Source organism: Calypte anna, chromosome 9 (genome assembly GCF_003957555.1).
Source record: "Calypte anna isolate BGI_N300 chromosome 9, bCalAnn1_v1.p, whole genome shotgun sequence".
Taxonomy (NCBI): domain Eukaryota; kingdom Metazoa; phylum Chordata; class Aves; order Apodiformes; family Trochilidae; genus Calypte; species Calypte anna.
Window position 1 is genome coordinate 16,964,256 of NC_044255.1, and position 24,748 is coordinate 16,989,003.

General features: G+C 40.8%; 1 protein-coding gene across 4 annotated transcripts in view; it reads right to left on the minus strand.

Annotated features, from left to right (window-relative positions):
- Nucleotides 1–2,860: 2,860 nt before the first annotated feature.
- SENP5 (SUMO specific peptidase 5) overlaps nucleotides 2,861–24,748 on the minus strand; it is a 69,405-nt gene continuing 47,517 nt past the window's right edge. For all 4 annotated transcript variants that reach the window (XM_030456620.1, XM_030456619.1, XM_030456618.1 and 1 more), the window contains 9 exons: nucleotides 18,828–20,391; nucleotides 15,475–15,580; nucleotides 15,183–15,330; nucleotides 14,504–14,551; nucleotides 12,541–12,618; nucleotides 9,769–9,906; nucleotides 8,019–8,102; nucleotides 6,794–6,844; nucleotides 2,861–6,708 (listed from right to left, as the gene is read on the minus strand). In XM_030456620.1, the coding sequence (XP_030312480.1) occupies nucleotides 6,598–6,708; nucleotides 6,794–6,844; nucleotides 8,019–8,102; nucleotides 9,769–9,906; nucleotides 12,541–12,618; nucleotides 14,504–14,551; nucleotides 15,183–15,330; nucleotides 15,475–15,580; nucleotides 18,828–19,782 (1,719 nt within the window). In that variant the 5' untranslated portion in view covers nucleotides 19,783–20,391 and the 3' untranslated portion in view covers nucleotides 2,861–6,597. The remainder of the gene's footprint in view (nucleotides 6,709–6,793; nucleotides 6,845–8,018; nucleotides 8,103–9,768; nucleotides 9,907–12,540; nucleotides 12,619–14,503; nucleotides 14,552–15,182; nucleotides 15,331–15,474; nucleotides 15,581–18,827; nucleotides 20,392–24,748) is intronic.

Genomic DNA, 24,748 nt, shown 5'->3' on the forward strand with positions numbered 1-24,748 from the left:
GATCCAAATTGTGAGCAAATAAGACTCTCCACACAAGATATTTGATGCAGCAGTTTTTTTGAGTTTTCTTTTTTCCTCCTAAGCGAATTCCTGGTTTTGTTTAGTTATTTGCAAAACCATGTCAAGTTATAAGCATATGACCACAAATCAGACAGAAGTTGCTACTGATGTGGTTTCTCCCCCCTACCACCACCATTTGCCATGGTAATACAGAGTTATAAAAATAACAGTCATGATCTATAGTAGGGCACCAGTTTGATCAGACTAATGACTTCTGGTATGCAAGACTTCTCTACCAAAAATGTTTCGGCCAATTTGTAAAATTGATGGGACTCCAGAGTAATCATGCTGGAGCCAAACACTTACATGTTTGATACAGAGGGATTTTCAGTGGATTTGATGGCATGGTGGGGAAGGGCTGGTTTAACATCCACATTCTTTTTGCAAGTGCAGTGCAGACTTTGCTGAGAGATCTGTGAGAAGACAACAACCTACGTGGCAAGCGACACGCAACCAGAAGACATCGTGTTGTGGTCAATCCACGAGCTGGGAGCTGGAGCAGACCTCAGCACGTGCTGCTTGGATGGTTCTTGCGTGACATCTGGTGGTCAAAAACGACCCCGGGAAGAATCATCTGACTGACACTGCACCCAGGATACCCCCACAGCCACACAAAAGGTCACAAGCTAAAGCCATGCTAAGAACTTCACCAGGACCCAAATGCTCAGTTTCTACCATATGCTCTGGCAAAATGACCAAGTTGAGATTTTAGGAACTGAATCTGTGTGCTTCCTGTTTTCTAAATACCACCTATCTTCCCAAAGTACCTCCCACTCCCTTCTGAAGGTTGGGCACCCTGTCTGGGGACAGTCAAGTGTACAGAAGAATCCTAAATGGCCATAAATATAAGGCATTGCATTTCATCAGCCTCACATTTTTCAGCATCTTTTAGCTACATTTATGTTCTAAAGGAATAAAACACTCAGCTGAAGTGTGATCCACCAGAGGACAAAACTCAAACCTCTGCCAAAGAACTAAGCCCTGAAGCCTCTTCTCTGCCCATTAATAGCAGCATTTAAAGACTGCTTTCTAATTGCGTAAGAAGCAGAAGCATTTCAGTATGCAACACTGAAAGCAGATCTCCAAAGCTAAGTTTCCTGAGTGAGAAGGCAATATACTTATTGAAGGTATTCATTAGAACTTCTCTGTACTGCAGACTTATTTAAAAAAAACCAAAAAATCCCAACCCTGAACCCTCCCCAAAAGCCAGGACCTGAAAGGTGAGCTGGAATCAATCTGCAAGAGCCTCTGGTGTTTGCAGTGGAGCAGTAGCACGCTTGCCTGCTTTTCAATAGGCTGGAGCTGTCAGAGATGCTGAGGATAAATTGTCAAGCCACCTCTGTCCTAAACAAACGTGATGTTCAGCTGAATGCTGCAGAGGGAGTTTCTTCTTTTGCTGCAGTTGCTGCCTGCATTAACTTGATCTAAAATGCAGAGGCTTGAAGCAAGATGCAGCGGCGCTGCCTGTGCAGCCCAGCAATCCTCCCTGCAGTAGGCATCTCGTCCCCACATTTCTCTCCCACTCATCCCAGAGGTTTCCATAAACAAGATGGCTCCTTGTCTGTATCATGCTCATGTACCATAAACATGACCTGAGCCACACTATCCAGTTAAATATATCTTACTTAAAGCTCAGTTTCTCTCCTGCCCTTCCTCCCACAACACATTTATCACTAGGCAGTGCAAACAGATTCCCCAATGGATTTTTGATTCCTTCTCCTCTGTCACTTCCGAAAGACACACAGGTGTCTTCTGACCCCCAGGTAACCTAAGCACTAGGCAAGGTCTGCAGCATAAAGGAAGTGCCACGTTAAGAGGGATGAGTTACCAGCAAAGCTGAAATCTAACACAATAATTAAGAATCAGAACTCATCAGAAATTCAGGCAGGAGCAGGAGCTGCCTCGCACATGTTCTGCTTAGTTGTGTTAAGACACAACAAACTTGTTGATTTCTCTAGATACTTTACTCAGTTTGTAACACTTTTTAGCTCTATAGTTTATAAGATTACATGCTCTGAAAATGAAATTCAATCCCCCAATCCTTCTAGCTGGTTACTCATAAAATCCATTAAGTTCAGGCACAAGCAAACCAGACTCATCTCCTTCCCTCCCAATGCCTATTACATATAAATAGTAATTATTGTTCCTGGCAAGGCTCTGTGTCTCTTATGATTCTGTACTTTAACGATCTGATTTCTTAGCACTTTTCACTGAAAAATATATTTAACAAGCATCCATGTTTCCTCCTCCATGATAGGATTTTTAAATTATGAATGCAATAAGACAATGATGTTGCCAGTCTCATGATTAATAACTCAGAGACATTCACTAAGCCTTCATTCCCTCATTATCACAAATTCACAAACTGTATAGCTTTGTAAAATTCAGCAAAGACAAGATTTAACTCTATAGTTACATAGCTAAAACAAGCAACACAAGAAGGGAATTAGTTTGATCTAGAAAAGCAATTTAAGTCCTACCTGTTCTGTTGACAGATGTATGTTTTTTAAATGCCACCTTAGTAGAAAGTGTCTAATGCAAGATTTCCATTCTTATTTATGCAATATGTGACATCTCCAATCTTCTATGGTGCCACAGCTCAAACCACTGTAAGTTTCATAGCACTGCAGTGCTATGGAACAGAGAGCATCATTAGTGTTCACTTCAGAGTTATTGAACTAATCAACTGGAGAGGCTTCTCCTAATAACATAAATCCCAAAACAAGCTGTTACAGATTCCCTCAACCATCACATCAAGTTGCTTTTAAAATTAAAATGAAACCAAACTGCTGGAAGAAAATAGGGTTTATGGTAAAACTCAATTTTATTACATGGGCTTCATTCAATGCAAGAACACACCCACAAAACACAGTTGTTGCTCGGTGGAGCTAAGTCTACATCACTTCCAAAGGCCTAAATTTTCCCATCAACCTGAATAAATGCTACAGTAAATAATGCCAATCAAAACTCGAGGAAAGTAAAGAAAGGTTAAGCATTATGCTAAAGATTCCACACAAGCCAGCAACACTTTGCAAGCCAGCATGGCTCTGCTTTCAGTGCAAATGAAGCATTTAAAGTATCAACTTCACACTCAAAGAGGGCCAGGTAAGAACAGAGCAACAGCGCATCAGAAAGCACAGAAGTCCAGCCTCCATTCTGCAAGTACCTAGCAGCTCAGCAACAGGCATTTTTCTACCTACCTTGCAGAATCAAGGCCACATTTTGCATTTTTTGATTTATACAATTTGCACAGTCATTTAAAGCTACAGATTAAAGCAAACAAAATGGAAACTGAATTTATTTCCAATTCTGTTTAAGGTTTACTACAGCTCAGCTTTGTCACACGTGAGATGGAGGCTTCACCAGTTCTGGGACTGTTTGTATAAATCAGACAATCTCTTTGGAACAAGTTGTGAAATTTATGCATCAGCCAAACCAGCTCAGAGTGATTTATGAAATTCTGAAGATCACATTAATGGAATTGCTAACAGTCGTAACTACATCCACATAAATGTGCCTCTCGTAATAAAAACACTCCACATAGTTCTGAATGTTTTAAGAAATGGTAAAATGACTACAGATTATGGAGTCCATCTCCTTGAAGGCATCAAAGACATTCTTCAAGGAGGAGTTAATTAGTCCAGTTTCACAGGATACATCATTACAGAGTCTGAGATTCTGACTGCCTGTGATTAATTTCAACCCTGCACCAACATACTTTGCTTACATTAGCTCTGTTTTCAATTTCCCCTCCTTTTTTTTTTTCTGAGGCCTCTCACTGGTGTGTTCACAGCTGGAGACTCAAGTGCAGCTCCTCTGTACTGCCCCATAACCAACTGGAACACTTGTCAGCAAACCTCTAGATGACAGGAAAGCACATAAGAAGTACTTTCCAACAAGCATCCTTCCCCACCCTGTTCCCCAATTCACAAGGCAGCAGATTCAAATGTAAGCTCCCCCTTCCCTCAAACGATCTGGTACACATATGAGCTTCCTTTAAAGCATCCAAGTTCCTGCTAAACGCATAGTTCATAGAAATACTGATGCCACTGATAAAAGGATCCTGATTAAGGACTCCTCACAACCTCTCATATAGAGGAAGATGGGTTCCTACACATCAGTAATACACACCAAGTTTCAGAAAAGGACTGCCGGTCGCATGGTGCTCCAATCAAAAATACCCATCAACAAGACAACTTCTAGAAAAAACAAGGATCTTCCTTGGGAGCACCGAGTCCCCCAGGCTGGTGCACTGTAAGAAGCACATCTGCAAGCTTCCCTACCAAACTCTTTGAGTTCTGAAAATACAGTCAACTTGCTTATGCAGCTCCCTTTCTGTATTCCTCTTGCTGCAGGGAGCCTTGCTTGAAGATACAGCTTCACTTGCATGCAACCAAAGCTGGCACACTGCTTTCATGCCTCTTCCTGGCCACCCAATTCTCTTTGTTCATAGGCACCCGGTGACAAGTTACCACTGAGGTGACAACTCCTCTGTCCTCTTGGTTAAAGCAGCCTTTTGGCTGGGTTAGTCTTAACCCAGATCGGTTCAGCTGCTCCTACCACATGGTTGCATAAGCATTTATGCCATCCCTGTGCTATCAGAGCAGGGAGAAGGCAGGAAGAGCAGCACTGGCTTGCATGTTCTTCCCCTAGCATAAGAGAAATGACATCCCAAGTTTTTTATTTGTTTGCAAGTCACCCTCCACTGCTCACAGTCACTGGCCCCAAGAAGGTGCTGCTGTTTGTATCAGTAACACTTCAGAAACACAAAGAAACCATGTGCTGTGGGGTGCTCTGCACCACAATGGCCAAATGCATGTTTAGTCAGTCCAGGTCTTACTATTCTTCCTGATTCAATTATCTAACCAAGTGCTTAAGACCCTTATCTTGCTATGTTAAGCCAGTCCTTGTCATCTGCCAACAAGGGTAAGTGGGAACACACAAAGATACTGCAGGATCTCCTTCTCTGGCACAACAGCATGGACAAGCTTCCATCTCCTGGCCTGACTCTGCTTGGCTCTTCTTCAGTTCTCCCTACTTTCTCTTGTAATCTAGGAGGGATTTGCACCTGGTTTAGCTCAGGCCTGAAGTAATTTGTGATACAGAGAACTCAAAGTGGTTTTCCTCCACCAGAAGTCAAGGCTATGGAGAGACAAAAAGTGAAGCTGTGCAACAGATGATGTTTAGCATTGAAAATAGTTTTCCTCTGGGCTCACTCCTTTATCTGGTAGAAAAAACACAGCAAAGATTTTCTGCTTTAGCAATCCCATATACAATAGTTTCTTCAAACAAAACAAGGAGAACATCATAGTTTTCAGATCAAGGTAAAAAACCCAAAAGTCTCTCGTCTTAGCCCTGCCCAGTGCAACAACCCAGCAAATTCAGTGCTGGACTCAGCTTCCCATGCCTCAGGAGCAGAACTACATAATCTTCTTGTGTTTGTACAGCACTCACTACAAGTGCTGTTACTCCCAACCAGACCCATCGGTGCTACTAAACACAAACAAAACTAGGGATATTTGAGACAATCAAAGAGCAGATGCAGCAGAGATGAATTAATTTATATTTGAACAAAGGCAAAAGCCAATGGGAGGTTAAACATAACAAGCTTGAAGGAAATTCATTTGAAGACAGAGCTGAAAGGAGAGATGCTGAAACAGAACATTTCACTGCATATTGTGAAACTGAAAAATTACTCAAAGCCATCTGAGATTTAAACAGTTACAGCTGAGGAGCTTATCTTACTATCTAAATTGTGACTCTTCAGGGCCAGCGTTACAATTCTCCTTAATACACACATCATGGAGGCTTCTGTAACATATAGGAATATACCATCAATCTGACAGACTGAACACCTTTGTACTTTCTATTATATAGACAAGTGCCGAAGCTTTATTTGTGCAAAGGCTGCTTTTTATCTAAAGGGACAGGCTGATAATGACAGCTGGATTAATGTTAACAGAACAAACTTTATTAGCAACTTGAGATATTTAAAAAAGGGTTCTTCACAAATTAAATTTGTAAATGAGTTAGCCACTCTAAAAGGTGGTAATTCAGTATCATACAGCCACAACAGGGACAATGGAACTATCAATAGGTTCTAGCTGTTCTTTTTATGGCATTGATTTTTCTTTTGATACATTCAAAGCATTATTGCGTCAGAAAACATATCATGCATCTTTATGTTTCCAGACAAAAATCACCTGTATTTGTCATCTCTAGCTACATCTCAAAGGTGCACCAAATCTACAGTTTTACGGTTTTAGTTGCATGCTCTGCCTATATGCATGCTGAGATAATAAATATTAAATACAGGAAAGAACAGAAGAGAACCAAACTGACATGAGGAATATTTTATGACAGCTCTGCTATGTTCTGCCTGTTAAAGAGCTTGTCAAAAAATTGAGGTAACAACAGTGGCCACACCACTCAGCTGAGAATCACTCAAAATTCACGGAAGTTTTCAGAAATTCAAGTACACAAACACCAGCTTCAACTTGTCAGAAATGCCAGAGAAATTAGGTTCGTTGCATTTTATTAGTCTATTAGCTGGCGCTCACACAGCTCCTTGTAAATCCTTTTTCTCACTCGGGGCATATCTTCCTGGGAGAACTGAAAAGGCTGGTCTAAGGCGAGGCACTTGCAGTACTGAGGAAAAGGAAAAGGCTTGATTGAAAAAAAAAACCTATATGGACAATACAGGCCAGTGATTTTTAAAAAGAAGTATTCTTACCTGGAGCACAAAAACCCCACAGTCACTGTCATTTTTCTGTTGTGGAATGCACTAAAGGGAAAAGAAACAAGAAGAGACATGTTAGATCTTTACTTATCCTTTTCTCTAAGTCCTGCTTCAAGTCCAGGAGAAGAATTGGCAAAAACATCAGGTATCTTGTTTTCAGAGACAGCTGTTCTGCAGCACCAGAAACTGGAGCTGTAATTACCTATTCTGAACCCCACTTTTGCAAGGTGACACTCAACACCTTGATAGAATAACACCTGACATTTAGAAAAATATATAGTGTAGAACAGAAAACAAATCTTTCTTCAGAGTTCATTTTCTTTTAGTGACCTACACAGAACAGCTTCTCAATTAGTTTAAATAAATGTTTGTACAGCATTATCTGCTTCATGCAGGAACAAACTATATCAGCAGTCACAGAGGCCTAGAGGAAGATTACTCTCTGCACCCATGCTACGGGCATGGCTTTCTTCCCCTAGAAACATCAAAGGGTCTCAAAGAACATGCAGGGTGGTACACTGTCGGGTGACAGGACCGAGCGTGACAACTTCAAGTGGTGTTTTTCAAGCTTTGTTGTTTCTTTGTTATTTCTCAGCTCCCAGGTCCTCCACCTCACAGAATGCAGGAGGACAAACATTGCACAGCACGTGTACGAGTGCAAAGAGGAATAACTTTATCACTGTCTCAACATCTAGCAAGGAGGGAGCTGCTGGGAGTGTGCCTAGTGTGCAGTGTCCTGTTTAGTATCTTTGGAGCTATTATGGGATGGGTACGCAAATCACATATTCTCTCATTTACACTACACACAAGTTACTCCCTTTTACTGTTGCCAGACTTTGTTTACTTGTGATCAAACACAATGTATCACAAACAGCCCTAAAGACCAAAGACCTCTAACCACAGCAAATAAAAAAATACAGGCAGCAGCAATATCAGCCTGTTCCCTCCCTCACAAAACCCCATCCTTTTGGCCTAGTTAACATCGGTGCTTTTAGGACAAGTCAGGAAGCCAAGTCTCCAGCTCATTCAGTCCTTCACCTTGTTGCCAATATGGGCACCAGCTACAGGTTCCCACGTGTAGGCACTTGTGTTACTCATACCACTCTCCTCATGGTCAGCAAGAAACATTTTACTACTTCTACAAATATATGGGTTTAGAAGCAGCCTCGCAAAATCTCCCAGAAATTGAGACTCCACACCTTGAAGTACTGCCATTTACCTTTGTCACAGCAGTCTGCCAACCCTGAAGAAACTCTGGGTGATTCTTCTCTTTTGCTTCAGTCAGCAAATACTTTCGAATGTTCTTTAAAGGGAAAAGGAAAAAAAAAAAACAACAATATTATTGACCAGTCAAAGAACAGGAGAGAGACACCAGTATCTTTGCTGGTAACCTTTTGCCAATGAGGGAAAATTTCAGGTTAGCATTAAGCATTAGGAGTTGAGCTCAGATCTGGATGTGAAGAGATGATGTCTGATGGGCTTTACTATCAAGGCTCATTTTGGTTTACCATGGGGAGGCTTTAAAACAATTCAGCCCCATTGTACACTTGTATTCTTAATATTAGATTAGCTGTGGCACTTGGGCACAGAGTAAGAGTGCTCTCAGACATGCAGAGCCACATGCTGCAGTCTGGTACGTGTTCTCTCCTGGCTTTCTAGGCTGACACCAAGGCCCTTACATTCAACACAAAAGCACTTTCCTGCTTGAATCTCAATACGAAACACTTTGAGTTCTGCAGCTAATCAACAAAGCTCCAGGGAGAGTTTTAGTGACATACAGGAAAAAATAGTCTGACACAAGCGAAGAGAAGGGAGCAAGATAAATGAGCCTACGGTCTTGGGTTAAGCAAATCCTTCTACTTCTCTGTAAACAGGCTGGTGGTTTATAGCACAATTTAAACACACTCCAGCACACTAATATTCACCTCACTGGCTGGATCACAGTGAAGCCTTGGGTATCAGTCCCCCTTCCCATGGAAAGGGTGGGAATAAGTGTTTGTCATGTTTGTGAGACATTTAAGTGGAAATGTCTGGCCAATTGGGACAGGCTGCATTGCAAGACTGCAGGACAGACTGTTGGGCAGCTGAGAGGGAACCCTGGTTAATGCTGTGAGCTCAGAAGCTGAAGAGCATGAGGTCTCTTACTCCCAGAACAAACATTAGCTTCATCCTCAGCAAATGCCAGCAGGAAACTAGCATCTTCATTCAGAAGTCCTAGCTGAGAACTCTCCTGGGTACAATAATTACTACTCTTCTATAAGCCAACAACTACACACAGATAAAAGTAGAGACCTGCTGCATCAAGCAAGCAATTAAGTTGACAAAATTAGCTTATGTAAGAGGGTCACTACAATTTGCTAGTCCCAGCAAAAATTTCCTGGCTGCTTTTTACTATGAAAACCAATAATTTAACTCCAGAGTTCAGGTTATAGCTTTGAAAGGTTGCTGGGTTATAGTCAGAGATACACACTGCCTGGACCAATGCAGAGGAAAAAGGCAACGTAGTGTTAAGAGCACAGTAACATGCAAAACCCACTGGGCAGCACTACAGCATCTTCAGTCTGTTCTCTGACAAAGGCAACTGCCCCCAAAAAATCACAGTTTATCATTTCCTAACCACAACTCCTTAGCTGTTGAAGGAACTGCCTTTACTCTCCCTCTGGCTTGTCTGCTTCCCTATGGCACTTGCCTTTGCATCCTGCTTTCTGTGGGAGTCACAAGACAGAGCCACCAAAGGTGTGCTGATTACATGGTCAAGCTAATTAGGCAACAGGCAATCTGACCTCAACTCCAAGCTCTGGTGTGACCCTCGAGGTCTGTACTTCAGACTCCTCAGCAGGACAAGCTGATTCTCATTTCATACACAGCAGGACAACAATAGACATTTAACATTTTTGGCTGAACAGAAAAAAGTGGTAGTTTGTTTAAGAAAACAGCTCAAACTGCAGACACACAGTTGTCACTCTTACCTCTACACAAAACTTAAAATGAATGCCTTGGGAATCATAAAATGAAATAATCCGACTGGGGATGTTCACAGTAATGAGGGACCAGTGGACTTCCAGGTGAATAGGAATCAACAAGAGAGTCTTTTTGAACAAGTCCACCTGGCAAGAATAACAATATGCATTAGAGACAATTTCACAGGCACAACATTGAAAAATAAGAGATTAACTGTATCTAAGCCTTTTCTCCACCACTCTTTAACTGAAGTCTTTTTCATTCTCCCCTCTTACAAAAAGTTTCTCATGTTTATCTCATACACACATTATTAGCAGGCATAAAAACACAGAAACATTCCAGAAAGCAGCTAAGAAGCAATGTACAGCACCAGAGCTGGCTACCACCGTATTTGTGGTGTTACAATTTAACACCTTCATCAAATCAGTATTTCTTAAATGATGATGATAATACAATCAAGCTTCAATTTGGGTTAGGTACATATCTTCAGTAATGACACTCCTGTACCATGAACACCACTGATTTCCATCAGAGCTGCGTCACAGAGAGGTGAGAGATGAAGCAGTTGTGATTACAAACACCCCACACAACCAGCAAGCTGGTGCAGACTGACTTCCTCTGCTGTAGCACAGACTTTGTGACTGTCAGAGGAAGACAAGGAAGGACAGCGCGATGCTTTGGTGAGCAGAGGAAGAGAGCGGGTGTAAAGACAGAACAGATTCATCCTTTCTTGAACTCTACTTTGTAGCAGATGTACTGTGGTCACAGGCAAGCAAACAAGGGAGCGGGTTTTAAAGTACAGAACAAGTAGATCAGATACAACACCCCCAGTGTCTCTGTGGCAGATGAGCACTCATGCTTTTGGAAGCGAGTCAAGCCAGGGCCTTTCATGATCCTCCTTCTCCCAGCTCCTCTTGGAATGGCTGTCTAATTGCTAGGGTTCTGGTGGTACAGTCCAGAAAATAAGCAAAAATAGAATACTGAACTAAATGAACTCATCCTGTGGGAAGATTTCTATGCTGCTTTTTTTTAAGCACTGTGCAATTTGTACAGTACATAATTGCTGTGCTACTGGCAAAGGCAGGTCGCTTATAGGAAAGAAAAGTGTATTTTGTGAGTAACAGTGGGAAGCTGAAGGTAAAAAGAGGTCTGAGCATTCACAGCAGTTATCAGCCAAGCCTTGTTTACAGCAGTACTTTGATTGTCATAGGCATTGATGATCCCTGCTCCTACCTACAGAAACTGCTTCCTGACCAGATTACAGCACACTCACTACACAACGAACGATCCATCATTCTTGGAGAGAAGCAAAGAGATGTCAGCTAGCTGAACCCACAAAGGAAAACTGGAATAAGATAAATGAACTACACTTTCTGTAATGTCCAGCCATACCAGAGCCAGGCTAAACTCAGGGGTCCCCATGGGACCCCAGTTGTGGGATTGCTGCAGGCATGCAAACTTGAAGCAGAGGACTGGAAAGCAGCAGCCAAAGCCTAGAAGGGTCTTTAGTTAAGATCTGATGTACACGAAGAATGCTGGCAACCTAGATTTGCTTCACTAAGACAGTGAAGAGTGAACTGCCTGACACGACAGCAGGTCAGAGCACGAATGCCAATCTGAGCTGAGGACAGAAGGGACAGACTTGAACCACTGCAGCTAGATGCAGAAGAGCATGTCCTTCTAGGCTCTGGCCTCCTGTATCCCTGAAGAACACATTTATAAAACCTGATACAATACTCTGGTGTGTTTGAAAAGGAGAAACAAGTTTCCCAGTTCCCCTTAACTGCATATTGCAGGATGAAGCAATGTAGTGAGTGCTTCCAACAAAAACTGCTTAGTTCTCATCCTTGCTTTAGAGATTCTTTAAGAATTTCAGTGTAAACGTCTAAACAACTGTCCTGCTCTTTATCTGGTCCGTCCTCAGCAGCAACAGGAAGAGGTTCTGCTTTCAGAATCTATATTCACTTTTGGGGTTTTTGCAAAACTTGGACTGCTGAAGAAAAAGAACATTAAAAAAAATCTGGGAATATTAAGCACCAATATTCAGTCTCTCTTTAAAGAGATTTTAATAAATTATATGAACAGATTTTGTATTCGGATAATGAGCTCATCTCTAGCATTTCACAGATGTGGGTTATTTAAGTCCTTCTGCATAAAGATCATACATTCAAACATGGCCCTTGATTAGTCTTGCCTCATCTCCCATATTAGAAAGGAAAAATGTCCACAGGAAAAAAAAAAAAAAAAAAAGCACTGATCTTTGTATTAGCTACCTCAGAAAATACTACAGCCCATGAGCTGGTACAAGTTCTGGGAAGAGATGAATCCTGTTCTTATCGTGTAAATAACAGTTTGGCTTATTACTATGGGTCTCTAATTTCTGTTTTCTAGTATCTATATGTGTTACTTAGGATTTTATCAAACCCCAGCAATTTAAGATAAAAGGAAGAAGGAGAATTAAGTCTGCTCTTCTGTAGATTAGCATACCCGGCACTACCAGGAGCAGAAAGAGACATTTCTTGGAGCTAAATAAGCAGCTTGCATGAACATTTACACAAGATAGAGACTACCACTGAAAATGAAGCCATTCAAGTACATTTTCACAACATAACCATATTAACTTGAATAGTGCCACCCTCCTAGTTTTATTAACCACTTGCCACTTCGTATAGCTCCTTTGAAAACCCATCCTTTGCAGAAGGCACATTGTAACCCAGTTTTAAGTTAGTGATTCAAATCATCCCAAAGGAACCAGAGCACTGATGACAGTTAAAGGATACCTTTTTAGTCCATCGTTTTACCCCATTATATCCTTTGGTTACCAGCTGTCTATGAAAAAAGCTGTTAAAGAAATGAACCTAGAAAAGAGAGAGAGGAGAAATGAGCACAGAAATCTTCATACACAGTCTCTTCCCTTCCCCCAGGATAATTTATACAAAACAACTTGTAATAACGCAGTATTTAATGCAGGTTTAGAAAAAGAAACCCAGTAGGGACAAACAGAGGCTTTGCCAATCCTAAACTATTGCTGTTCTTCAGCAAGCAAATAAAGCAGGGCTTATTTCCTTATAATACATTATGTAAGCCACTGCAGCATTTATATTTACCCTTTTGTATCTCTAGGTATATCACAATTAATTTTTTCTTGGGGACAGCCTTGGAAGAAAAAGCAAGGAGTTACAGATTTTGCTGTTTTTCTCAGGGATTACAGAAGGGAGCACTAGACTGGCAAAGTAGGGATGATGGAGAAGGGACTGACTTCTGGTTTTAGTTGCTGGAAACTCCAAGACTCAAAAAAACCCCAAGCTATTGATCAAAACAGTTATAAGATCTAACAACATGGTCATTTATATTCAACAACTCTGACCAGCTCCAAATAATCTGCTATTTAAAAGCATTTTTAGGTTACATCACATCCATTTTGCAGTTAAAAACCTACATTTATGGCAAAAAAATGTAAGCTTATGTTAAAAAAAAATATTTAGCTCGAAGTTAACACTGTTATTCTTTCTGCTTAGCTTCTTGCAATTACAGGAATAGATTAATACAAGTGGAAATCTGCAACATCTGTTTTTAATAAATGTGCTAGTGTAGAGGTGGTAGAAGGCTTATTACTTGAAAAAAAAAAGTTAGAAAACTCAGCATCTGAAAACACAGTCTAACATCCATTAGCTATGCCAACAGACTTCAAAACCACATTCTGAGATACCAGCACAAAATCTCCCATGAGTACTTCAATTATGCACTATGAAGAAAAAGCAGACACAAGCAAACAGATACAATCTCCAATACCAGAACCCTAGCACACACTCAGGAAGTACAGAGAATACTAATGAAGAATCACCATCACCACCAATCAAAGCAACACCGCTCGCTCTTCTGTGCTTGAAGATTAAGAGTTATGTTCTGCAGAGCTCATCTGAAAATGGCTTTGTTTGGTTCTTCCTTTGTGGTTTCACCTGAAAATTGTTCGGCTCAACTAGTAAACAGATGGCTTTTTATAATTGCCACTGCTGCAAATTTAGTCACAGAAGGGGGAGTGTTTCTTGATTATTTTTATATTCCCTTTATTTTTTTCATGCAGTTAGTGTGGTTGAAAAACAGTAAGAATTCTGTTGGTGCAAAGCAAACCAAAGAGGGTCCTGCAGAGTCAATACCTCTGAGGAATCAGAGCTGAGGCAGCTCTGCATTGATTCACATCCCCAGGCATGGGGGGATGCAGTTTGAGCTGAGTTACAGCCCCAAAGCTGCAGGGTGGGCAGATGGACGAGTGCAAGCAGCACAAGTGCATTGTTCAGGTGCTACCATTCATGGTGTGTCATGTCAGCAGAAATCCATCTTCATCAGATATTTCAGCTGAGACACCAGACTTGGTGAGTATGGCTAAAGCACTTAAGAAGCAGATAAGCTGGAGACAGAAACCACTTTGGGGGGGAAGAGGAGAGTGGGATGGGTGAAAACAAGGCACCTCTCTTCTACAGGCACATCAGTTATATCAGGCTACCACAGGGACAACCTGCAGAGCTAACCCAGTAAAAGTTCTGCAACAAGAGCAATAGCACTGAAAACTATTTTAGCACAGGAAAGGAAGAATATTTGGGCAGCAGACAGCAACATGTTATAAGAGAACCACTTAGAACATCACTGAGCTAAATCTCAATTCTGTATCTGAAATATTTAATGTTTAACTCTTCTCTTTCAATCTGTCATTAGGTACATTTGTGTAAGAACAAAACCCCTCACCTTTTCAGGGACTGCATCCATTATAAGTTCACCATACATGTTAATTATCTGTAAGAGTAAGTAAATATTTGAATATTAACAACATACTTTTGCAAAACCCAAATTCATAACTTTGCATCAAACACAGGACCCTTCACACTAAAAACAGAAGTAAGAAGCTGAGCAATAATAGTAAAATTTTGTTGTAGTCTGAAGGACAAGCACTCTAGAACTAATAGTGGTCGGCCCAGATAGAGACTAACTGTGTGCTCAAAGTCTGACTCAATTTGAGAAGCAGTTTAATTCAATTTAACTCTAGTGGTGCATGCCCTGGGCATTAGAGCTTTCTTGCTTTTTTGGCTGTGGGCCACAGTCTGCTTCTTCACTCTGCTGTTCTTGAAATCTGCTCAAGCTTGGGGATGGGGGAAGATACTAAAACCTGTACGGGTAACCACTATTTTCTCAGAATAGTGCAACATCATTTCTTCAGAAGGGAACAGTTTAGTTGTGACACCTCCTATTTCCAGACTTGTAACCACTATTATTGCACCTGCCATTGTAAAAGTTGCTCACCACTTCTTTAAGTTCTCAACTGTAAAGTAAGGATAATCCACCAATACAGCAGAAGGTTAACAACTGAAATCCTAATATAAAGGAGCTAAAAAGGGGTAAGGTAGAACAAACACCAAGCATTTCTGACCTGGTCATTCAGCCAGTTCTGGCCTTCCAGCGTAGCTAAATCATCCATATCTAGCATGTGCTTATTATAGAAGACCCGGAAATTGCAAGTGGAGGTTTTTGGATGTTTTTCCCGATACTTCATGATTTCCCTGGTGATAAAAGGTTTTCTAAAAGAGGAGTGAAAAGGTAGAGGGAAAAAAAAATCAAGGTCATATCAAATGGACTTCTGTTAGGTGTTATATGTGGAGCATGCAGTAGCAATGCAAGGAATTTGTCCTTCAGAAAGTCTAGAATTTGATACTGCTACACACCTGTGTGAGAAATCTTCATTAAAGACTTCTTTTAATCTTCCCATGACATCTTTTTCACAAAGTGGCACTAAACTGCCATATTTCTTCATAACTTCATCTAGGAATCCTTTAAATACACCAGAAACATGAAAGTGCAAACATGTAAAATAACCTCCAATTTCACTAGTCCAATAAGGCAGTAATTTCTTCCAAGTACAAGAAGCAATCACTCCGCACCCACCTAACACACAGCACACCTGGCAAATATGTGTACAGCAAAACTAAGCTCAAATTGGCAACATTAAACCAAAGCAGGGGTAGAAAGGACAAACAAAACAACAACAACAAAACAACAACCAAGAATCTGATAACTCAGCTTTAGAGGGAAAGATCAGACACCATTCTTGCCACATCTATATACAATCAACATCAAATTACACTAATGCTATGAGAATATGCCTCCTGACTCTTTCAGTTAAATAATCTTAAATAATTTTACTGCAGTATGGAAAGCCATCAACATTCTGCAACAATCTTCACTGAAACCACTGTATCTTGTTCTTACAGTATGCAGAATTATTAGCCCCAAATAGAAGGATCCCTGGCTGGCAGAGCGTTAGCAGACTGTTCAGTTTCTCTGCTGCCACCATAGGAAATGGAAGACACCAAACAGGCACTCAGCAAGTTGAACTAATTTACCCTTGTACCCTAGGGATGGCATTTAATGTGACACAGCCAGCCACGTCAGTCTACCATGGCCTGGGAAAGCACTGAGCAAATGTAACACCACAAACAAAAGATATTAGCTAGGAAATAATGAAGAGATGAATGCTGCAGGAATTAAAAAAACCTAGGAAACAGGTTTGCAGTGGTTTCTTTTTTCCACAAGATTGGAACACTGGAGACATAAATCCCACCCAAGCATCCAAAACCACTTTGAGAATGAAAGAGAATGGAAAACAGGATTTCAACACTTGCTAGTGAATAAGAGAAAAAGACCAAGTTGTTCAGCTTCCTGAAAATCAATTTTCAAATGCAGCTGAAAACATGTGTTCTGTGTACAGAAAGCTGGATGTAAGATCAGAGAGTAGGGAAATTGCAATAACCCAAACTGCCCAACTCTTCTCGAGCTTGGGAATGAAGGCAGACAGTATTGCTAGACAGTGCAGTATATGCTTAGCTTTCTGCTTACTAAAGCCTTGCCAATATTTCCTGGAAACACTTAAAGATCAGGACAGGATGAAGCAAGATGAGACAAATATCTGATAGAAAAAAGTGCCAGAAGAACAGAGGAAAAATAGTAAAGAAAGGAGACTAAGAACAAAACATGAAGAGAGTAGAAAAGGAGTGAAGACAGAACAAGAAGGACACCTGGATGTGCAACAGAAGGAAGAGGGATTGATGAGAGGGATCAGACAAGAAAGTATTCTTCATGGGAAGATAACCTTCCTCACAACTCTGCCACTCACTTGCCTAACAATTTTTATCTCTTAAAACTTAGTAGACTGTGACAAGAAGAGTATTTCTCACTCTGGCTAGTAAGTATTGTAGGTAGATGATGCATGGGACTCAAGTGTACCTTTTTCTAATATATGCAATTTTTAAAAGCCGTTTATTCTTATACACATGGGAAGGTTTGTTCCTGCAGTTAACACTAAGAGTAGTAGAGCTCCAAGACACCTATACCTCGACTATGACCTCAAGGTGAAAAATACAAAGCTCAGACCTGGTGCAAGACTACACACCCATATGATTCAGGATGTATCATGGAGCTCTGCTTGATACCTAACAGGGCATCAGAATGCACTAAATACTACAGCCTACTAACATCCCAGTTCAGCTGCTGCAGAGAAATTCAAGAAAGTATCCCTAACACTTACCTCTTTTTCATGTATCCACCCCAGGAACTCCTTCTCTTAGCAGTATTTTTTACCGTACAGTTAATTAACAATACTCCTACACAGACAACTATTCCTGTACATAGTTATACTGAAATTAAAATTATTTTAAACAGCTTTTTAGCTGAGAAAAGTCATAAGTGCTATATTATCCATATGAATGTGTATGTAGTGTATACTTTGCTTCAAAACTCAGACATGAACCCTCAGTTCTGAAAAAATCAGAAACTGTCATGCAAAAGTTAGGTACGTATTCTCTTAAAAATGGGGGAAAGTACATTTTATGTTTTGTTTTTTTTAAAAAAACGTTTTTCAGGCCTCCCATAAACTAAAATTCCACTGTTTAAATGGTCAGTGCTCTCCTGAGTTCTCTCATAGTACCTGGTCCCTGCTGGATCATGTAAAGCCAGCAATAAAGAAACACATCCCACACTACCTTGCAAATAAAGATGTGGAAAGTTAAATAATTTTTTGGAGTTCAGTGTCTCCTTCAGCTTTGCAATTGATTTCCTATAGCAAAATGCAAAGCACAAAACAGAGGGCAGAAAAATCAGAGCATGCCAAACCTCAAAAAAAAAAAACCCTTTAACATCAGTTGACATCAGCTTCAGGTTATAAGAATCTATGAAGTAAATTTCTCCAAAGGAAGACTTCAGTTATCAGAACACCACTAAACCTGAATGTTACATTCTGGTACTAGGAGGCACAACGTGCTAGTTTGCTGCTCCCTACTATGAGTACAGTATGCTGCTATACATAAATAAGACACCAATTACTATTTTTATCATCTTTCTCTTTAGAGAGACTATCAAATACTGCACGCGCAGCACCGAGTGAAAAAAAATACCCAAAGCCTTTTTGCTGAACCTTTGGTAAGACTAGTCTTGTATTTTTAAAAAACAGTAAGGTTCATCAAGCCTACTTTATGAACAAAGTTAGAGAAAACCAAGTGTCAGTGAAGACAATTTGACTATTAAAATATGAAACTAAGTGACAGTTTCAGTCTAAGAGCAAGGGGAGAGAGGATATGACTGCAAGGAAGTATTAGAACATTAAAGATTTCTAAAATCAAGTTAAGAGTAGTAACTGTGAGCCATTTAAAAAATTGGAAGTTTTAACCCCATACCATCCTCTGAAACCACATGGTAAAAGACATTTTTAAAAAGACATTTAAAGTGTCTATCCACAATTTTCCAGTAAGATTCCAATTAAATAACATTGTTTTCTCTAAAATAGAAGCAGAGGCATCATTCAATTATCCCTCAAAATGGCTTGTTAGCTGAACACTGATTTGTCTTTACTTCATGCAGCTCTCCACTTGGCAGCCTCATTTCATCAAGTGTTATGCTAAGCAGCCTTTACAATTCCTAGTAAGAAACCATTTTAATAAAGGAATTAATGCAAAATGTAAACTCCATGATACATCCAGCAGTTTTCAGGAACCCCTGAAAGCCCTAAGAGATGTAAAAGGTATACCACAAAGCCACGTTGCCAACTGCTCATCAGCCACCCGGGAAGGTTTCTGACTGTTCCTTTTGCCTCCCTTCCGAGTTCCTGATTTTAGTCCTGTGCTTTCTGGTGAAGGCTCCTCAAGAGGACTTTTACAATAAGGGTGATCTAGTAACTTTGCACTAAAAACGTCCAGGTTTAAGGAGCCCTCCACTTCCATTTGGCTAGAGCTGTCCTCATTTTGTGCCAGCTCCACGGATAAAGGTCCATTTGCAAAATTATCATTGACATCAGAATCCTGCAAGGAGGATTGCAACAGTACCATTCCATCTACACCCATAACCTCATTAGATTCTGCATCATCTTGACTCGAAACATCAATTTCTTTTCCTGTCACGGAGACAACAATATCAGAGCAATGATCCTCTGCCACAGCCCCGTTGGTCTCCACCTCATGCAACGCCTCTGCCTCTGGAGAAGCTCTGGCATGTAGTTCTGGTGGGACAGCATCTGCACTGCCATCCTGCCCTCCGGATTCTGGCCCCTTAGAAGATGTCTCAGCACACAGCAGTGTGTCCCGTGAATGGCAGATCTCAGATGCACATATTTCATTCTCCTCACCTACAGATTTGGGTGTATTATTGTTCATATCTGATAAGCTGCACTGGTTCAAAAGACGGTTACTTTTAGATTTCCAGTAGGAAAGCCAGTTACACAATCCACTTTCAAAATCTTGGAGAGTCTCTTGATGGTCCCTCGTAACTTTCTTCACCCACCTTCGCTTGATTTTTCCCAATTTGAAGGTTTTGCCTCTTGATCGAAGTTCTGTGGATTTTACAATTCTATACCGAAACCTAACCATAGAAAGTTTCTTATGCATCATAAATAAAGATCTCTTTTTTACAGTATGATGGTTAAATTTGGACCGCTTTATAGTTGTCAAGGGGCCACAAGTTCCATTCCACACCCTTTGCAACAGCATTTCCTTTTATAGTTGTTTAAAACTACTAGGACTGTGTTGCCCTCATTATTATTGCTCTTTTCCCCACTATATACAAAACCCTTTTTCTTTACAGGTAAGACAGAACCACATCAGACATAATGGATATTGCCAGAGATGCTATTAAGAACAGTAACAGTTTCAAATTCTTCATTCAAGGGACATCCACTCTGAAAGGATTCATTGTTGAGTTTTCTTACTGCTTCCCAGATGAACTTTCAGCTTTGTGACAGGGACAGAATCTTTTTGCTCTCTGTAGCTTTGTAAGGAAAGTTGTATTGTTCAACAGAAGGTTTTTGATAAGTTTCTGCATTTAGAGGCACATCAGAAGCCCACCTGCTTTGGAGCTCAAGTGGCTTCCTTCTGCACTGCAGTCTTCTGTACAGTTTGCTGTGATTTAAGCTCACAATTAGCTGTGCACTCTGTCTTTTCTTCTTAGCTAGGAAAAATTGCTTTTGGAAGCAGTATTTCCCAAGGTCCCCAAATCCAGAGGTCCATTTTTTAGACTGGGCCAGCAACCGACTTCTTTTCCAAAGCAAACGTCTTCTATGGTTTTTCATTTTCCTGCTGCATTATGATCTTGAAAACCAGCTGAAAGAATAAGGGAAATTAATTCAGAGTTATCTGTACTACAACATAATAGCAAAACACTAAGGCACATTTCTCAGGCAACATGCCTATCTAGAATTCCACCCATCCTCCAAACACAATCCCATGTTCCCTGGGACATTCTCACCTCCACCAAAACAAAAAGAAGCAATAGTCACAATGGCTCAGTGCATGACCAAGCTCTTCTCATTTATCTCCCCTTGAGGTAAAGCAATAAACAGGCATTTGATCCCCACCCAGCCCACACTCCCAATATACAATTTCTGACTCTCTAGCCTGAGGTTAAATCTCCCTCAATACCCCTGTGAGCAAACAGGGTTAACTATCTTGCCTCAAAAGGCTTTTGAAAAACAAAACTTTGAAGTCCAAGTTAGTCAACAAGTGTGTGCAGGTATCTCACTCCATCAGCATTGTACACATCTTATTCTTGTGCAATAGAAGTTAGCAGGCACTCTGAAGATTAGCAAGCACTCTGAAGACAATTCACATACACAAATTTTTGCCTTAAAGGAACAGCAATGTGCATACTGCCACAGAAATTTTGATGCTCTGACTACATAAAGAATGACACAGCTTGCTCTGTGAAGTGGTTCCTCTGTATTTACAGCAACAACTCACTCCATACATAAACACCACCATCAGCTTCTACTATCAGTGTTTATCTTTGCATTCACAAAGCAGTGTGAATGCAGGACACCAGTTAATCATCTTTAAAATCTCTTTACCAAGTAAAAAAAATGCATCTCAAAGGATATATCTCACTCTAGACAAGTGTTAAAGCCTGCACAGTAATATCTATTAATCATCACTACATAACTAAAAAAATAATTCAAAGGTAGAAGAATCCAGAAACACAAGGAGAAGACACCAGACACACACACAACACGTTTCACACAAATTGCCCCAGTCTCAACAAGTACATCGTGCCCTGTATTTCACAACAGTTTGTATTGTTCTCAAGTTCAGAAATGGACTTTCTTGCCTTCCTTTAATCAACTGATTCTGACTTACAGGCTGCTGTAAGAAATTTTCTCTTAGCCACACCTGTCCCAAGCATTACGAGTTAGCAGCATCTAGCTGAAAATAAAAGACTCAAAAGAATGGCAATAGATTAAAAATTTGCCTTTAGAGACAAGTAACACTTGCAAAAACAGGCATTTGATGGCAGACTAATGAATCTCTTCTGGAATTTTTTTTTTTTTTTTTTTTTGGTGGATGGGGTAAGATGGGAGTAGAAATGCATAAAGAATGAATGAAGAACATAATTTAACATTCAGCTAAGGTATTCTTACCATACAGAAAACAGCAGAGTTTACTGCCTGCAATGGAACGTGGATACTTCCAGTGACAGAGATGGCAAGACAGCACAGCTGAACAGTACAACCACTGCAACAAGGTCTAGCTCTTTTGTAACCCTGTTACTTCACCACTCAACCTGGTTATCATAAAAATCAGGACATAACATCTCCTCATGCCAGTTTTCTCATCCTTACTCTTCTAGCACTTGCCTACCCCTCTACACTAGATACAGTTTATGCCTGCTTTTACACTACAGACTACAGATCTGGTCTATTATGTATACTATCTACAAACTTTTCTTGAATGGCCCCAGTAAACATCAGCCAAACCAGTTTTGCTGGGACAATTTATTCCAGGCCAAACTTCCACCCAGGTAAAACAAATCCAGAAAAATCACAGTCACGTTCTCAAGAGTCACATATACAAGGGGCTTCTGCCAACACAGTTCCTGGGAAGAGCACAGCATAGCAAAGATTTCACTGCTTCTGAGGGTCCCGGGAATACATGCATTCACCCCAGTGTAACTGTGCAATGTACCTCTTGGTTTCTGAAAGCTCTCCTGAACAATTTGGAGTCATTGCTTTTCTCCTCACTCTCATACAGAAGTCCAGAAGCATCTCCTCTGGAGGCACTGTTCATCCCTGGCAGCAGGACCTGCCATGCTGGGGAATTACCCAGGAACAGGAGTGCCTACAGCTGCCATTGTTTCACCCAGAGCAGACTGAGCTACTGATCACAGTGAGAAAAATCACTGAACTAGATTCTAGCAAAGATAAGTCCTGACAACAACAAAAAACCTGCGGCAAACCTGAACTGAGAGACAAGGGTGGTGCCACAGTTTCAATGCAACCAATTGCAACAGAAACTGAAATCAGTCCTTTGTGCACCAGTGTCATGAAATCCAGCTTCTTAAACTACAACAAAGGAATGTTTTGGGAAAGCTGTTCTGCCTACCTCTTCTGCTTCATTTTCAACTTATGTCATTAAAAAATGCTTCATAGTGCAACTTACAGAATTAAAAAACAGGTAATGTTTGTGATACCAAATTCCACACATTGGAACTTTTTTTTTTCTGCTCCAGTAAGTTCCTCCTTAAAACAGGAAAAAAAATCTGAATGAGTCATTTAATCCGAGAAAACCTTTTCTGCCCTCCCCTATCCCTTTTCAGACAGCATCGATTTTGAGTCTGGATTCCTTTGAAGCAAAGGCCTCCAAGGAGCAGTTAATCCTAGTCCTAAGAGCTGAAATAGTTCACTTTTCCAATAGCAGTATTACTTTGAGTGACAAAAGATAATCCATACGCAAATATTTAATTAAAGGTGCTTCTCGAAGAACTTTTTTCTTTTTTTCCACCAGAGTACTGCTGGTTTTACTTGGCAACATAAATCAGCAAGGCAAAAGGACAGGTTAAAAGTGCACTTCTAGAAAATGAACTAAAGTGATCAACGGAAGACTAAAAATAAAGCAAGCACCACCCAAGGTTTGAGAACCTGGAGAGAAAGTCAGGTATTTGCCACATACATGGGCACAGATTAAAAACCTCTGAAGTCGAAGAACCTGCACCAGAAAGAGTCATTTGGCTGGTAGAGTCATTTGGCTGGTACAAGCCACACCTCCATTGCACAGGGATGCTGCCAAGGCTACACCAACAAACTCTTAAACCCAGGAAAGTCCAAGATGTACACCTCCCAAAGACTACAAGTGAGAGAAATTTACTGTCACTAGTCCTCACCCTTCAGCTGTGCTTGACATACCATCTTATTAAATATTAAAAATCACAATCTCTTTTGCACTGAACAGAGGCAACCTCAAACTGCTCTGCACTGATGGCAGGTTCAGGTTATACATTTTCTTTGGACTCTTAAGCTTATAAAAACATATTTGGAAGCCGCTCAGTTTTGAGAATAAAGGCTTATCCCAAGAGCTCTGGGGTAAGTTACAAGCAAGCATGACTTTGTGTCAACTTGACATAAAGCTGGCCTGAAATTCACTGAACACCTACACAAGAGGAATGGAGGAATGTGAGGCCCTTGATCCTCTACTGATCAAAAAATTCAGTGCAGATAATGCTACATTTTCCATAGAGCAATTAGCAGCTCGGTCCATCTGCAAGTTACATGGTTGCAGCTTCTGCTACCTTCCGTGAAATTAAGTACTGAAAAAGAAACTACACTTTCACATCTTTCACCAACTCTAAGCCTGTTATAGTCTAACCACTAATTAATACTTGGCAGTCCTATTAATTTTTTGTAACTGAAAAGCATAGAAAAGGGAAAGGCAGTCCAAGCCAACGCTGCTGACAGGGTTCTAGCCAAATGGTTTCAGTTGACACCTGAAGCATCAGACCACAGAAACCTTCTCTCCACGCACATGCAGAACAAACCCACAGCACTGCAGCAGCACAGCCACCTCATAATTAGATCAGCACAAGCTATCCATGGCTGCAACCCACCAGCCAGCAGATCCAGAGACACACACAGCTGGTGAGGAATTCAAATACAACTCATTTGCCAACTCCTAGGTTTCTTTTCTTTTCTTTTTTTCCCTTCAGACTGCCCATATTTTAATAGCGCTATTCAAAATATAAAAGCAGCTTGTTTTGAAGAGAATCAGTAATGTAAATAAAGCAAACAGCCTTGGGAGCATGGATGGTCTTTTGTGGCCAGGAGTAATTCAAGCACTGCCCCCATGGGAGGCAGTGGTTCTTGCCACACCCAGCGACTCCAGCCTCTCAAGGACAGAAGATAAGCCGGAAAGAGAAAACAAGCCTGAGGTTAGCTCGCCGAGATACACTGTGCAAGATACTCTCCCTCCCCCAGCTGCAATCCAAAATTGGAAAGCGAGAGAGGAAGCTGGGGAAGGGTGTCTCTCGTCAAACCACCCCGTGGCCAGAACTAAGCTGATAAGGTCAGGAAGTCTGAAATGATTCAATTAGCACATGCAGAAGGAAGGTTCGCAGCACCGGGAACCATCTCCCCTTCGCTGATTTTTCTGACCTACCCAGCACAGTTCTGGGAACTGGTAACCAAATATCTTGTCC